We start from the raw sequence: 13,111 nt of genomic DNA, 5'->3' as shown, positions 1-13,111 counted from the left end.
GTCCCAATACAGTGTTGCGCAAAAGCCTTGGTGCTGAATCTCATTTCTTTATATTTTGCTGCGCATCGAGTTAGTGAAACATGCAAACAAACATGGAAATACAGTATCCAGTTAGCTTGTACAACAACAGAGTTTGTACAATTCGATCTTGAAAGTCAGAATTTGGTATGAACTTCTTTATTCTTCAACAGCCTGAATTCTCCAAGGCAGCTTCCTCGTCATTGCTTTAAGTAGTCTTCAGGAATGGTTCTCCAGGCATCTTCAAGGACATTCAAACTCTTGTTTGGATGTTGGCTGTCTTTTGTTCTGTTCTCTGCCGAGATGTCAGATGCTTTCCAATAGCATTGCGCGGTGGATTAAAGTCTGATGGTATTTTTCTGCGTTCGTAATTACATCAACTTTGACAAGATCTCCAACACCACTGGCTAAGTTGCAGCTCCAAACCATGACACAGCCTCCACCCTGTTTTTCAGACGGTTGTAGACACTCACTTTTGTACCTCTCTCCTGGGCTTCCTCACATACTGATAATTTGGCTTCTTCACTCCATCAGACATGTTGTCACTGATTTTCAGTCCAGTTCTTGCATACTTTGGCATACAACACCATTTTCTTTCTGTTTCCCTTCCTTAAGGATGGCTTCTTAATAACTGAGACTATTTCTGATAAGGCTTCAGATCCTGTCTCATGTCTTTTCTGGATTTTTTTTCCCCGTTTCTCAAGGACACGAGGTTCAGATACTGTTCATCTGCTGTAGATTTCCACAAATGTTTCTAAGGACACACTGCACACCATGCTGAGATATGCCAAGTTTTTAGCTAATGGCTCTTTGGAAATGACCTTGTTTGTGCAAAAACACTATTTTATATCTGTCACACTGTGTTATCTTCTGTATTTTTCATAAATTCAACTACTATTTGTGCTCCACAGCTTTGGTAATAATCAAATATTCTCAGCTTCAGCCAGAGAGGTGGGGGTGAGTAATTTTATGACCCCCAAATCAAACCCATACATAAGTTACAGATATCTGCTCTGCTGTGATCTCACTGTAAGTGAGACGGATGTAAAGTGCTCGAGCCAAGATCGTGCACATTTAGCACGGATAAAAAAAATTCATACAACTGAAAACCAGTAAATGATTATTATTTATTCAAGTACATTTTAAGAAATGTGAATAAAAGAGTATGCAAGAAAACCAAAACTCCCATATTTAAGATTTAGTGTGGTATACACAATTCTGAGATTTATTGTTTATCTAAAAAGATGATCAGTGCTAATTCACTTGGACATGATGTGCTAACATTTTGTCAGTTTTACTGGAAACCATTCGACTTTAGTGAGACGCGTAAAACCACAAAACTTATTACTTCTTTTTGTTTTTCCCAAGTTAGTATAAAAATACTTTTATAGTTCTGCACAAACACAGATGAGACAATCAAGAGAAAATCTAACAGCGAATCGGACTTCAGCATAGACGTTGGAAACTCTGTAAAAGTTTATATGCTACCTGTCAGGGTGCTCCTTGACCACCTGGTAGACTTTGAGCAGGAAGGTGTCATTGCGGAAAGCACGACTCACGCACTCCTTGTAGAGGCGAAACTCGGCGGCGGTGATGGCCTCGCCCTCTGGGATCTGCGAGAGGTTGAACTTGAACTCCTTGTGGTGACGCCTGTGCGGTGAGAGCTCCCTGTCGTACTCCACTGTGGGTTAGAAACACATACGCATGCTTTTAGGACCATAGCTCACACAAGGCGAGATATAAACCAGGGTGAGGAAAAAAGCTATTAACGTAAAGCTAAATGAAGCTAATGTTCATCAGAAAAAATGGCAGGTTGATTTGTGCTTCTACGGATCAAATGGTAATCATGTCTTTTGGCCCATATGCTCTCTTTTCAGCAGCTTGATTCAAGCTCATGATCCATTTTCCACAAATAGGATCAAATTATAGATCCGCAAACAGGGTTTCATCGTAAATACGCAGTAGTGAATGATGAGCGGATATCCTTTTCAGACACGCCTTTAAAGTATGTCAAACATGTGATTTATACATAAACTCTAATAGGTTTCTTGGCTTCCACTTGCTATAAATAAATCCCTGTTATCATCAGTTCACAGCAAAAGGCCAAAAGCAGCAAACTTAGAGTCACTCTGCGACCACTTCTGACAGCGTGAAATGACGAAAACCAACAAAATTCTCTCCCTCCTATGTTTTAAGTGCAATATGCACCATAATGATAATGTGCTCTCCGGGGAATTGTTTCCGTCTCTGCTGGAGGTTTCTCTCCCACAGCGAAGGACCCGGAGAATCGACAGACACGGGGAGTAAGATGGGGACAGGAATAAAGAGGACAATTAGAAGGCTGTGTATAGAAATACCCAGGCCAACACTAACAGTAGATGTTATACTCATCAACGCGCTATTCTTACCCCATCACACTTTAAATAGACTCTCGTACACCCCACAGGCATGCTCACACACGCTCTATCATCATCTGCAGTTACCGCTCAGTGCAGCGAGGTTCAGCAGACTTTTCACCCCCACCGACTGAGCGCAGACCAACTTGGTACCACAGTCAGACGTATACTACCACCTCAGTTTTTCACCCACTGTGAGATCGAACACAGGCCACGTTTTCACACGGCTTAGATCCATCCTCTGCCTTGATCCATGGCCAGTCTCATGCTCCAGTTTGAACTGGTCTCGCTCCCAAACTGACCCACATGTGCAGCAAACGCCTCCAGAGAAACACAGCCACCACATCTAACCCGCTGTTGGAATACAGTAAACATGGAGGGGGCTGCAATGAGCCTTTATGCTCTCATTTATACATTTATGTGCAGCTGAAGGCAGAAAATGTATAAACATGACAATGAGGATGAGAGGGGAGATAAAAAGAGTAATTATGGCTTTTTGCTGAGCAATGGCTGTATTCAGTTGTGTGTGGGCGTGTGATGTAAATAGCTTCATTCCTGCAAAATTTCAGGATGTGCACTTTTGTCACTGCCTGCATGAAAGACTCTTTGGAAGGATGAATGATTTGTTCATTGTTCAGACAAATCAGAAGTTTACAAACACAAACCTGACGCTCCAAACCAGCAAACTGCAAAAACCGCAAAAGCTTTTATGGAGGTTCTCACACTTGATGATCAGTTAATGCATTTGAGTGCATCGATTCGCAGCACCTGGCTGCTACTTACTCTTAATTCCTGTGGAAGCAGGACTGCATCGAATCCTGTGAAAACTGTCTTTTTAACTGGATCATACCAAAGCTAAAGTACCAAAGTTTAACTTATACTTTGTGCAATTAAACTTAGTTATTGAGACTGTACAAAACAGGGGGAACACCAAAGGAGCAACACAGAAGTCAGCACACACTGACTAACACCTCTATGAGGAAAATGTTACTGAAATATATCAAATCAAAGGTAAAGGATAATACGCTTGGTATAAACTAAGTATTTAACAATTAAGTAAATTACATTTGACTAGATTACATTCAATAAAATAACATGGAAAATTACTTAAAGTCAGCATTTAAGGCATAAATATTTATTGGAGTGCTGAATAAAAGTTCATTTTATTAATTATAACATAGAAACATGTTTCCCAAAGACTTTAATTTAATCTGATCAAACGTTTGCCCTTTAAACCAGGGCTTTTCCCAAGTTTTGGCTTCAGGGACTCCTTATAGACCAGCAGTCTCCAACCTTTTTTGCACCACAGACCGGTTTATGTTTGACAATATTTTCACGGACCGACCTTTAACCTCCTAGGACCTGGCGTCCACATATGTGGACATCACATTTGGGGTTTTCTAGACCAAAATACTTAATTTTTCTCTACAAGGGCCTGATATCCACTTACAAGGACATTATATTGCCACTGTTCTATCAAAATTTAAAACCAATGTCCTCGTATGTGGATGTCATTTGTCTCAGAAACAAAAATTAGGTAAAAAAAAATAAAAAAATCTGGCAATTCTTTGTTTTTACATTCATCAGGTCCCAATCAACCCAAATAGCAAAGAAAAATTTAAAATGCATGCCATGAAAGAGTTCGGGTCTTAGGAGGTTAAGGTGTCGCAGATACAAAAAAAGGAAGATTTATTCATAACACACGGGAAAAGACCCAGGGAAACTGAGTTAATAATAAAAATGATAAAACCCTGAAAACCATAAATTTCACACCTGAGCCTCAACTCTCGCGGACCGGTACCGGTCCGTAGCCCGGGGGTTGGGAGGCCGCTGTTACAGAGGACAACATTTTCCAAGGACTTCCTCATAAAGTTAATATGCCAAACTACACAGTGACAGCAGGATAACCGACCAAAGATGACATGGGAGGGACTAAAGGACAAAGTATGCCTCCCTTATTGAAATATGTGGTCACTGGTCACAGCATGAATCAGTCAGTTATATTTTATTTAAACAGAGTCAAAGATTAATTTTGCATACTTTTACAGTCCAAATCTTAGGTAAGAAAGTTACAGTTTTGTACCTGAGCCAGACTTGTTAAAACCTTCTGGTAATTTTTATGATGTGGGGACCCACCCAGAAATGGACCGATGACACATTTTCCTCGAGTCATAGCAGAAGAGAAACTGTGTTGATGTGAGAACACTGGAACTAATCAGACTCTCCCAGAAGTGCCAGCTCCACCTTGTACCTACACCCTGCAAGGTCAAAGCTCCCCTCATCTCTGGACATTTTCAACCTTTACATGAATGTTGAATTTGAGTGAGCAAAAAGAGGGCCAAGAAGGAAGACGTATCTTTCTGGCTTCACAAAAAAAAAAAAAAAAAAAGCAAGCTGATGTGAGTTAAATCAAAAGATTATAATAAAACGAAGCATCTCAGTTTACGTCTGTGCGAGGTCTGCCGCTCTGTACTTCAAACACTTTCCACTGGAGCAAAGGAAACCACCTATGGAGAACAAGCTGCTATTCACATCAGCGTCACTGCGACTTTTATCAGATGTGACAGTGACCACTTCATCATCTTATTCCAGAAGCTGCCCACACACACACACACACACACACACACACACACACACACACACACACACACACACACACACGTGTTATGTGTGATAACAGGTCTGCTCTTGTGTTCAAGGGTGGATAGATCAGAAAAGCGTTTGTGTCTGTGTGTGGACGCCTTAAACAGAGGTCATGCACCCTAAATGACTTTACAACGCTCACTTCAACACCCCTGAGCTTGAATACAAATCACTTGAAATGTGATATTCCCCGTTTAACTGTTTTTTACTTGAAAGCTCTCTGATAGACTGTAGGTTGGTGAGAAGGTCAGGAGGAGTTTAATGTGGTGACCGTTTATTATATTTCCTGAAATAAATGGTAAATGTATAAAATAAAACAGCTGGAGCTCAAACGAAGGATTAAAAGCATATGGAAGACAGCCCTAGTCTAACTGCGCTCAAAGCCAAATTATCTCATGGACAGCTGAACTACAGCCCTTAAAGGTGTAATCATAAAAGTGAACCTACATTTGCATATTTGCTATTTATTTATAACATGTAAAAAGACAGCTTAAGGCTACTGGTTAAATCAGCTGACATTTAAATTATTCAGGCAACAGCAGCAAAGACTGCCTTGTGCCCATGTTAACGCAGGTTTGCTGCTAACTATGGGCAGTTGTGAGAAATTTCCCAGATCTTTATTTGCGCTTAACAGTTTTTCCACCAGGCTGCTGCCTTCTTTCACACACAGAGACACAAAATCATTTCATTAGCATAGCCATGGTGCTCCAACAAGCAGCTTTAGGGAAGCACTAAGACTGTTAGCCACAGACCGTATAGAATAGATGGACATAGGCCTTTGGAATTCCAGCTATTCCGGCCATCGTGGTGTTTTGTAAAGATGTGGTGAACCTGACTGGAAAACTACATTCTTCTATCTCAGCTAACTGTCAATCACAAGCTAACTGGGACAATCTCTTAGAAAATGAACATAATTCTCCACAGATACAAACCACACAGAGCTCGCAATCTCCACAGGTGTTTGACTGAGGTAATAAATGAAGTTAGCAGCAGTCATTTTCTCATAACCTTACTTATAAAAAATCACCTTCATTTGGAATCCAGCACAGCTACCTTTCAGATGGCTACTTCCATCTTTTACATACAGTCTATGGCAATACTAAGCAGTTTCCTGGAGTTCAACTGTAAACTTCTTTGTGTTTCCTGGAAACTCCAACAAAATTTACTACGATCACACAGGAGAAATCTCGATCATTCCAGGCAAAGAAAAAATCTGTTTTTGCTAAGGTGGAAAAAACCCTTATGCACCATTTTCAGAAGGCTCTGATGAAATTCAGTTTTCACATTTTCATCACTTCCAAACAGAATCTCAAGGCGCTCCTCAGCTCGCTCAGCCTCATAATGAGCCTGCTCAAATCAATCATATTGCTAATTTCAGAGAGGGGACTCGCTTTAAACAGCGTCTTTATGAAGACAAGCAATTAAAGGCATGAAATATGGAGACAGACTCAGCCTCACGTCTCAGCACAGCCCTTTGCAAAGCAGCCTGGGAGCCACAGTGTTAGCAGCTAAGTAGCATTCCAGCTGCTTCTCCACCTTCTCAGCTTGAAATTCGATTGAAATCCACTGAGCTTTCGCATCTAAAATCAAAGGGAAGCCTTCACACAAGCAGCATAACCTTTGCGCTAATCCACCATGACGAGGCTTTGAGACAGGAACACACAGAAAGGAAAAGGGATTTGGATTTGGGTGATTCACAGAGGAATTTATTCAAAGCGGTTCTAAAGATGGGAAAAGAGTTATAATTACAATATTCATAGTGAGGCATGGGTGTGTGACCTCGCTGTGTTTTCATTCCATCGCTTATCACCAGTTCTTGAGAAAATCAACACAAACATAAAGTGACAAAGTTTGTCTTTCATTCTTACACAGAGGAAATTAAGGTTAACCAGAAAGCCTGACAATCCCGGGGAATTTCGCCGATGATTCACCAAAACACTGCAGGGAATTTCATCTGTTACAAGAAGGGCAAAAAGAGCAGTAAGAGTGAGCAAGGGGAGAAGAGAGGAACAAATGATGACTGCTAGACAGAAAAAGACTGAAACAATTAATGTTTGAGAGGAAACGAAAGAAGGCAGAGAAACTGAGAAAACAAGGAAAAGAAACAGGAAGAGGCTATAAAAGAGAGGCGAGTGGATTTAGGATTATTTTAAGGAAGAAACGTTTGTGAACAACACATTAAATTGGATACGGTGAACAAAAAAAGTGATCTAAAATGACACGAGGACACGATGACATGGAGAGAGACGTCGATAAGATTATGTGAGGATGGGGAAAGATAGACTCGGCTGTAGGAGAGAGGAATACGTAGAGACCAAAGGGACAAAGATAAGACAGGGAAGAGGAAAGAGACGGTCCGAGGTGATATGAGAAAAGAAGCGAGAGAGACAGTGACAGAAGGAGAGTGAGTTGGACGATTTGCAGATTCACTTGGACACTCTGGCGGGAGCTGTTCTCTCATTTCCACCTGCGCAACATCTGGCGCTGCTCTCCAGCTCCTACTGCTGTATGTATTACAGCAACCCACACACATAAACACACACAGCACCACAACTTCACGATTCTGGGGATCTCTTACTTCCACACGCAGCCGTGTGGTCCATAAACACAGTCTACACTTGAAAACTATTATTAGCATATATCTAATAAATTGTTATGTAATGGCTTTGTGACTATGACTTGTCTGAAATGGCTAATAAATCAAGTTACATCAGAAATGCTTTCTTACATAAGATACCTTTCATTACATAATTTTGCTCCAAATTGCATAAAAACTCAGATTAACAGCTGTTGAATCAGGCTTCCAAGTCAAATTTGGAAAGCAAAAGTTCATCCCTTGAAAAAACAGACCAAAGAAGTCTGCCATTCATGCGAGACTGACTCCTTATCCCGACAGACCGACTTTTTTATAAACCAAGGCGTGCATCCCTTTAAGAAGCAAAGGAGGAAAAAGAGGAAAAGGTGTCGAAAGAAATTCTAGCAAGAGCCAGATGCTGATTGTGCAGGGAGACAGCCGGGGTGCACGAGTGGACAAACAGGCGAATAAATGACGAGAAAATCTGAATCTGACAATGACTGATGATCACAAAGATTTAAAAAAAAAACCAAAAAGATTCATCTGCCAAGAAAGTGATCGTTTGCGGAGTTACACCACATTTGAAGGCGTGAGGGAGAGCAGCAGGAGAAGAAAGTATAAACAAGGAGAAGGAAATCTACTGCATGAGCAGAGGGACGACGGCAAACTAAGAACTAAAAGAAATGGGACTCATACCATGGACGCACCAACTGTTAAACCACGGATCTGTTTTTTAGCCCTTCAGCTAATTTTTTGAACATTTACCTCGGGCAAAATGGATGTGACACATCAGATAAATATCAGCCAGTATCGACGGGTAATTACCATCTTATATGCCGATATCGGTCAAAAAGGATCAATATCGGCAGATGCAAAACCGATATTTGTCTGCGATAACGATACATGCCTAATTTACAGTATAAACACTGACTGAAGAACTGCACTGTTCTTCAACATAAGGAAACAAAAATAGGGATTGTCCAGTTTGTGGTCAGCGGTCAGACTCTAAATGCCACGTAGCAAATCCCTCTGAAGGACAGCTGGTTGACGGCCGCCTCTATCACATCCCTCCAACATCCTTCTACACGTCCTCCAACCACCGAGCAAGACAGCCACCACCTTCTCTCTCTACTCTGCTATTATCCTCAAAGTTATCGAGCACGTAAGGAGTTCTTATTCACAATAATTAAGGAAGACATCCTGAATCAAAACTGCATTGTCAGTTTTTCCATGTTGTAGCCTTGCATGCTATAACCCGTCCTACAATATTACTGAGAGCAGAGCACCTGTGACCCAGATAATCTAGTCTTTAGGGATCTTTTATTAAGTCTCTCACTGAGATTTTACCATGTTGATGACAGGCAGAGAAATTTGGTTCGTTGTGCCAATTTAAACATTTTTATTTCTTATCCTCACAGTTTCAAACATTTGAGACACTTTGTGCGAGCGATTTTACCTCAGTCCTATGATGTTTTCTGTCACAGCTCCATTCATGCAAGACTGCTTAATTTTTTTCTGAGCAGCAGCAACACAGGGCCTTACACAGACTAATAACACGTCCAATTCTCCTTCATTTCCCAGTTTAGCTAACATCAGCTGCTTATAGCAGACCTTTAAGTGTTTCTTTTCTACTGCTTGCATCCATCTATATATTTAACTTTTCATGAAAAGCCTGTTCCATAATGCACATGTGTAAAAAAAAAAAAAAAAAAACAGTTACTTTGAGTCTTCATCCCATCAGGAAATAACCAATGCTGTCATTTGGTAGTCCTGTTTCAGGCACCAGATGATGCTTGTCTTTTTCCTCTCATGGAAGAGAACCCCCTTGTTAAACCTTGTTAAACTAAGCTGGGCACAAACATCCAGAAGGGTGTGTAAAATATGACAAAACTAGAGTAAATCCTCGTAAAAATAAACAAAAAAGGCTTTTTTGATCTACTATTTTCTATTAACTACAAAGTATCTGAGTGAAATAGAGACTGAAGTACAGATAGAGTGAATAAGGAGGATTAAAAAGTGTGGACATTTTCACAAACACCCTTCAAAATGACCCTTTAAATTTTTGCACACCAAGAACCTGTCAACATTGTTAAAGACTGCGGACGGCTAAACCAATAAAAAATGATCTGGATGTGCAAAGCATGAGAAGAATCCATCTGTGTTTATGTAATTACAGCCCATAATCTGTCTGGTTTTTCTCTCAGACTTGATGGTTTCTGAGGACACATCAGATATGTCCATGCCTTCTATTTATCATTAATTTCTCCCAGCTCTCATCTAATTAAAGCTTTGGCCTGTCAGATTGACTTTTTTCGGGAAACGTTTCTCTTCGGCGATTGCCACTATTTCATTCAGAAAGAAAACATCTCATTAAGTGGAAATCTTTATGCTGTAAACACCAGTCTTTTTGAAGAGGCTGAAGCCAGATTTTATGCCTCAAACTCTTTAACCTTTGGCACCGGTGCAGTGTGGAAAGATAAAACATTGAGACATCTGTTGACTTTGGTACAGCAGAAGAATACTGGCAGCTTTCAGGACATTTACACACACTGAAGCAGCATGAGTGGCCTGAGGTGTTACCATTATGCTTGGCTGCCACCAGGAGCTGTTTTTGCACTCTGCTGAGTAGTTTGGCTCTTTGTAGTCGGGCAGCTGGCAGCGCAGCTCTTGGGGTTGAGGTATGGATGAAGGGGTCCGCCGGGAGACATCATCAGCTTTGAGCAAGGGCATGTGTATATGTCTTTGGAGACTCATCCTGTGTTCTGATCTTCCCCTCTGACCCTGCATCAAAGCCGACACGCTGAGCGCCACAGGACCAGCCAAGGGCCACTGGCAAGAGCGCCAGTTTATATCCAATGCATGTAAGCACAACACCTAGACCTTTAAAAATGGCTCACACACATCCAGGCAAGATAATTATATGTGCATAGGCGCTGAGATATACACAGATCCATGGATGCATTAAAAATATTATGATAAAAGGTCTTTTAATTTAATTGAATCTGGCCAATTATGCTGTTGTGACATCAATGGCTTTCCCACTTGGGGAGAGAGACCGCACTTGGACGAAACTGCCTTTAGGGCTTTCTGCCAGAAGGCTTTTCTAACACATGGTCAAAGCTGTGAAAGGGTCTATTTTAACCCAAACCTCGACCTTTTCCAAAAACCTGACCAAACCTGTGGTTGAAACCAAACAAATAATAAAAATTCAAAAAATAACAATAAGTCCACAAAGTCTGAAAATAAGAACTCGACATTTGCTTTTGGTTTGACAAGGGACAAGAAGCCCACTCTTAAAAGCCCTGTGTTTCGACCGTTCATTCACCACAGGCTCACCAACACTTGGACCCTGCTGTGAGCACTTCTCACTTTAGTATTTTTCCAGTCGTCTGCACCAAACAGCAATCCTATGACATCACAAAAACACCACTGGTCAGTTGGAACAACAGCCTTGAAGCGGCATTAATGTGTCGCAGTAACAACACTAACATGTAATATCAGATATCCCCCCCCACCCACCCACGCAGTGGCCGAAGTCAACAGTGCGCGAATTCAGGGCCAGGCAGCAGCATTCATCCATAGCGAGGGTATGAGGCAGTGAGTCCAGCCCATTTGCAGACAGTCAAGCCCCATTAACAAACAGAGAACAGCAGCCAACAGCTCTACCCTGTGTGTCCAACAGAAATCAGTAAAGTGATTTTCGCACATTAGTCTTTACTGATTACTGTTAAGTGTTGCTGACAGATGGTTGAAGACAGCCAAGGCATGCATTTAGTGCTGGAGTGGCCCAGGCACATATGAAACTATTGAGAATAGGTTTGAGTAAGAATCTACACGTCTTAAGGGATTTTTTTAAGTAAAGATATGTTTCAGGGCAGCACGGTGGCACGGTGGTTAGCACTGTTGCCGCACAGCAAGAAGGTCCTGAGTTCAATTCCACCATCAGGCCGGGGTCTTTCTGTGTGGAGTTTGCATGTTCTCCCCGTGTCTGCGTGGGTTCCCTCCGGGTACTCCGGCTTCCTCCCACCGTCCAAAGACATGCAGTTTGTGGGAATAGATTAATTGGATAATCCAAATTGCCACTAGGTGTGAATGTGCGAGTGAATGTGAGTGTGAATAGTTGTTTGTCCTTGTGTGTTAGCCCTGCGACAGACTGGCGACCTGTCCAGGGTGTACCCCGCCTCTCGCCCTATGACAGCTGGGATTGGCTCCAGCACCCCCCGCGACCCTGAAAAGGATAAGCGGTAGCGAATGGATGGAGATATGTTTCAGGTGTGAGTCTTAGAAGAAAATAATACCAAACAGAACTCTGTCATCTGTGGTGCACAAGAATTGTGCTACTTAGCATATCAAAGCTTTACAATTATTGCCTTTAAGACTGAGTTTAGTCACCTTTCTCGCTCACTATGTGTTAACAGACCTCTCTGCATTGAATCATACTTGTTAATAATCTCTGGATCTCTTCCACAGCATGGCTTTTGTCCTGTCTTTCTTCTCTCACCCCAACCGGTCGCAGCAGATTGCCGCCCCTCCCTGGGCCTGGCTCTGCTGGAGGTTTCTTTCTGTTTAAAGGGAGTTTTTCCTTCCCTCTGTCGCCAAAGTGCTTGCTCATATGATTGTTGGGTTTTTTGTGTATATATTATTGTAGGGTCTGCCTCAGAATATAAAGCACCTTAAGGCGACTGTTGTTGTGATTTGGTTCTGTAAAAATAAAACTGAATTCAATTGAACTTTAAGAATCTGAAGTTGAACTCTTTCCCTGTTAAAGACAATATCTGACGACCTCCCCTGTACCTTCAATAGTGAGTTTTGACACCTGAGTATAAATCAATAAAGACGTGATTTGATGACCATTAGAATATTAATGGTAGCGGCCAGAGATGGGCAGTAACGCGTTACTTGTAACGCATTACTGTAATCTGATTACTTTTTTCAGGTAACGAGTAAAGTAAGGGATTACTATTGCAAAAACGGTAATTAGATTACCGTTACTTTCCCGTAGGAACGCTGCGTTACTGCGTTACTAAAACCGTGATTTTTTGCGAGACTGTCTCATGACAGTGACGTAAGCGAGTGCGACGTTCGTGACAACAGCTGTGTGCAGATCAACAATGGATCATATATCGAGTGTGGGAGAGAGTATGAGCGTGCAGCGTTTAAAGCGTGGAAGTACTGACCTTACTTTGAGTTTGATTCCATAAAAAGTGACAAAAACATTTGTGTCCGTTGTGCGTGGGAAGAAAACTTCTTTTTAAAGCGAAAAAAAAAACCCCTAAACTTCCAAGCAAGCACCGGGAGTGCGCTACGACGTAATGGGAAACTCACAGAGAAACCCGCGGATTCTTCAACTGACCGCTGCGGCACACCTGCACCAGAGCAAACCTCCGCCTACCCTACTCCTGCTTTACAGGTGAAAATAGAGCAACAGGACCGCTTGTCTTTGATGTTATTTATTTTCTGCTGTGTTTTACTTGCATCT

The 13,111-nt window shown here is 41.7% G+C and overlaps 2 protein-coding genes across 2 annotated transcripts in view; both read right to left on the bottom strand.

The window, feature by feature from the left end:
* The window catches only part of bmp6 (bone morphogenetic protein 6), a 52,355-nt gene that overhangs the window by 19,038 nt on the left and 20,206 nt on the right, over nucleotides 1–13,111 (bottom strand). Inside the window, exon 2 of the mRNA XM_084939020.1 lies at nucleotides 1,507–1,699. Coding sequence (XP_084795146.1) covers nucleotides 1,507–1,699 — 193 coding nt within the window. The remainder of the gene's footprint in view (nucleotides 1–1,506; nucleotides 1,700–13,111) is intronic.
* Nucleotides 1,615–13,111, bottom strand: part of LOC146380149 (uncharacterized) — a 56,422-nt gene continuing 44,925 nt past the window's right edge. The window contains exon 8 of the mRNA XM_084939023.1: nucleotides 1,615–1,699. The gene's annotated coding sequence lies outside the window, so the exon portion shown is untranslated. The remainder of the gene's footprint in view (nucleotides 1,700–13,111) is intronic.

This window comes from Perissodus microlepis, chromosome 9, assembly GCF_051167445.1.
Source record: "Perissodus microlepis isolate ML-2025 ecotype Zambia chromosome 9, ASM5116744v1, whole genome shotgun sequence".
In the NCBI taxonomy this organism is placed as follows: Eukaryota; Metazoa; Chordata; class Actinopteri; order Cichliformes; family Cichlidae; genus Perissodus; species Perissodus microlepis.
This window is presented reverse-complemented; position numbering and strand designations above follow the sequence as displayed.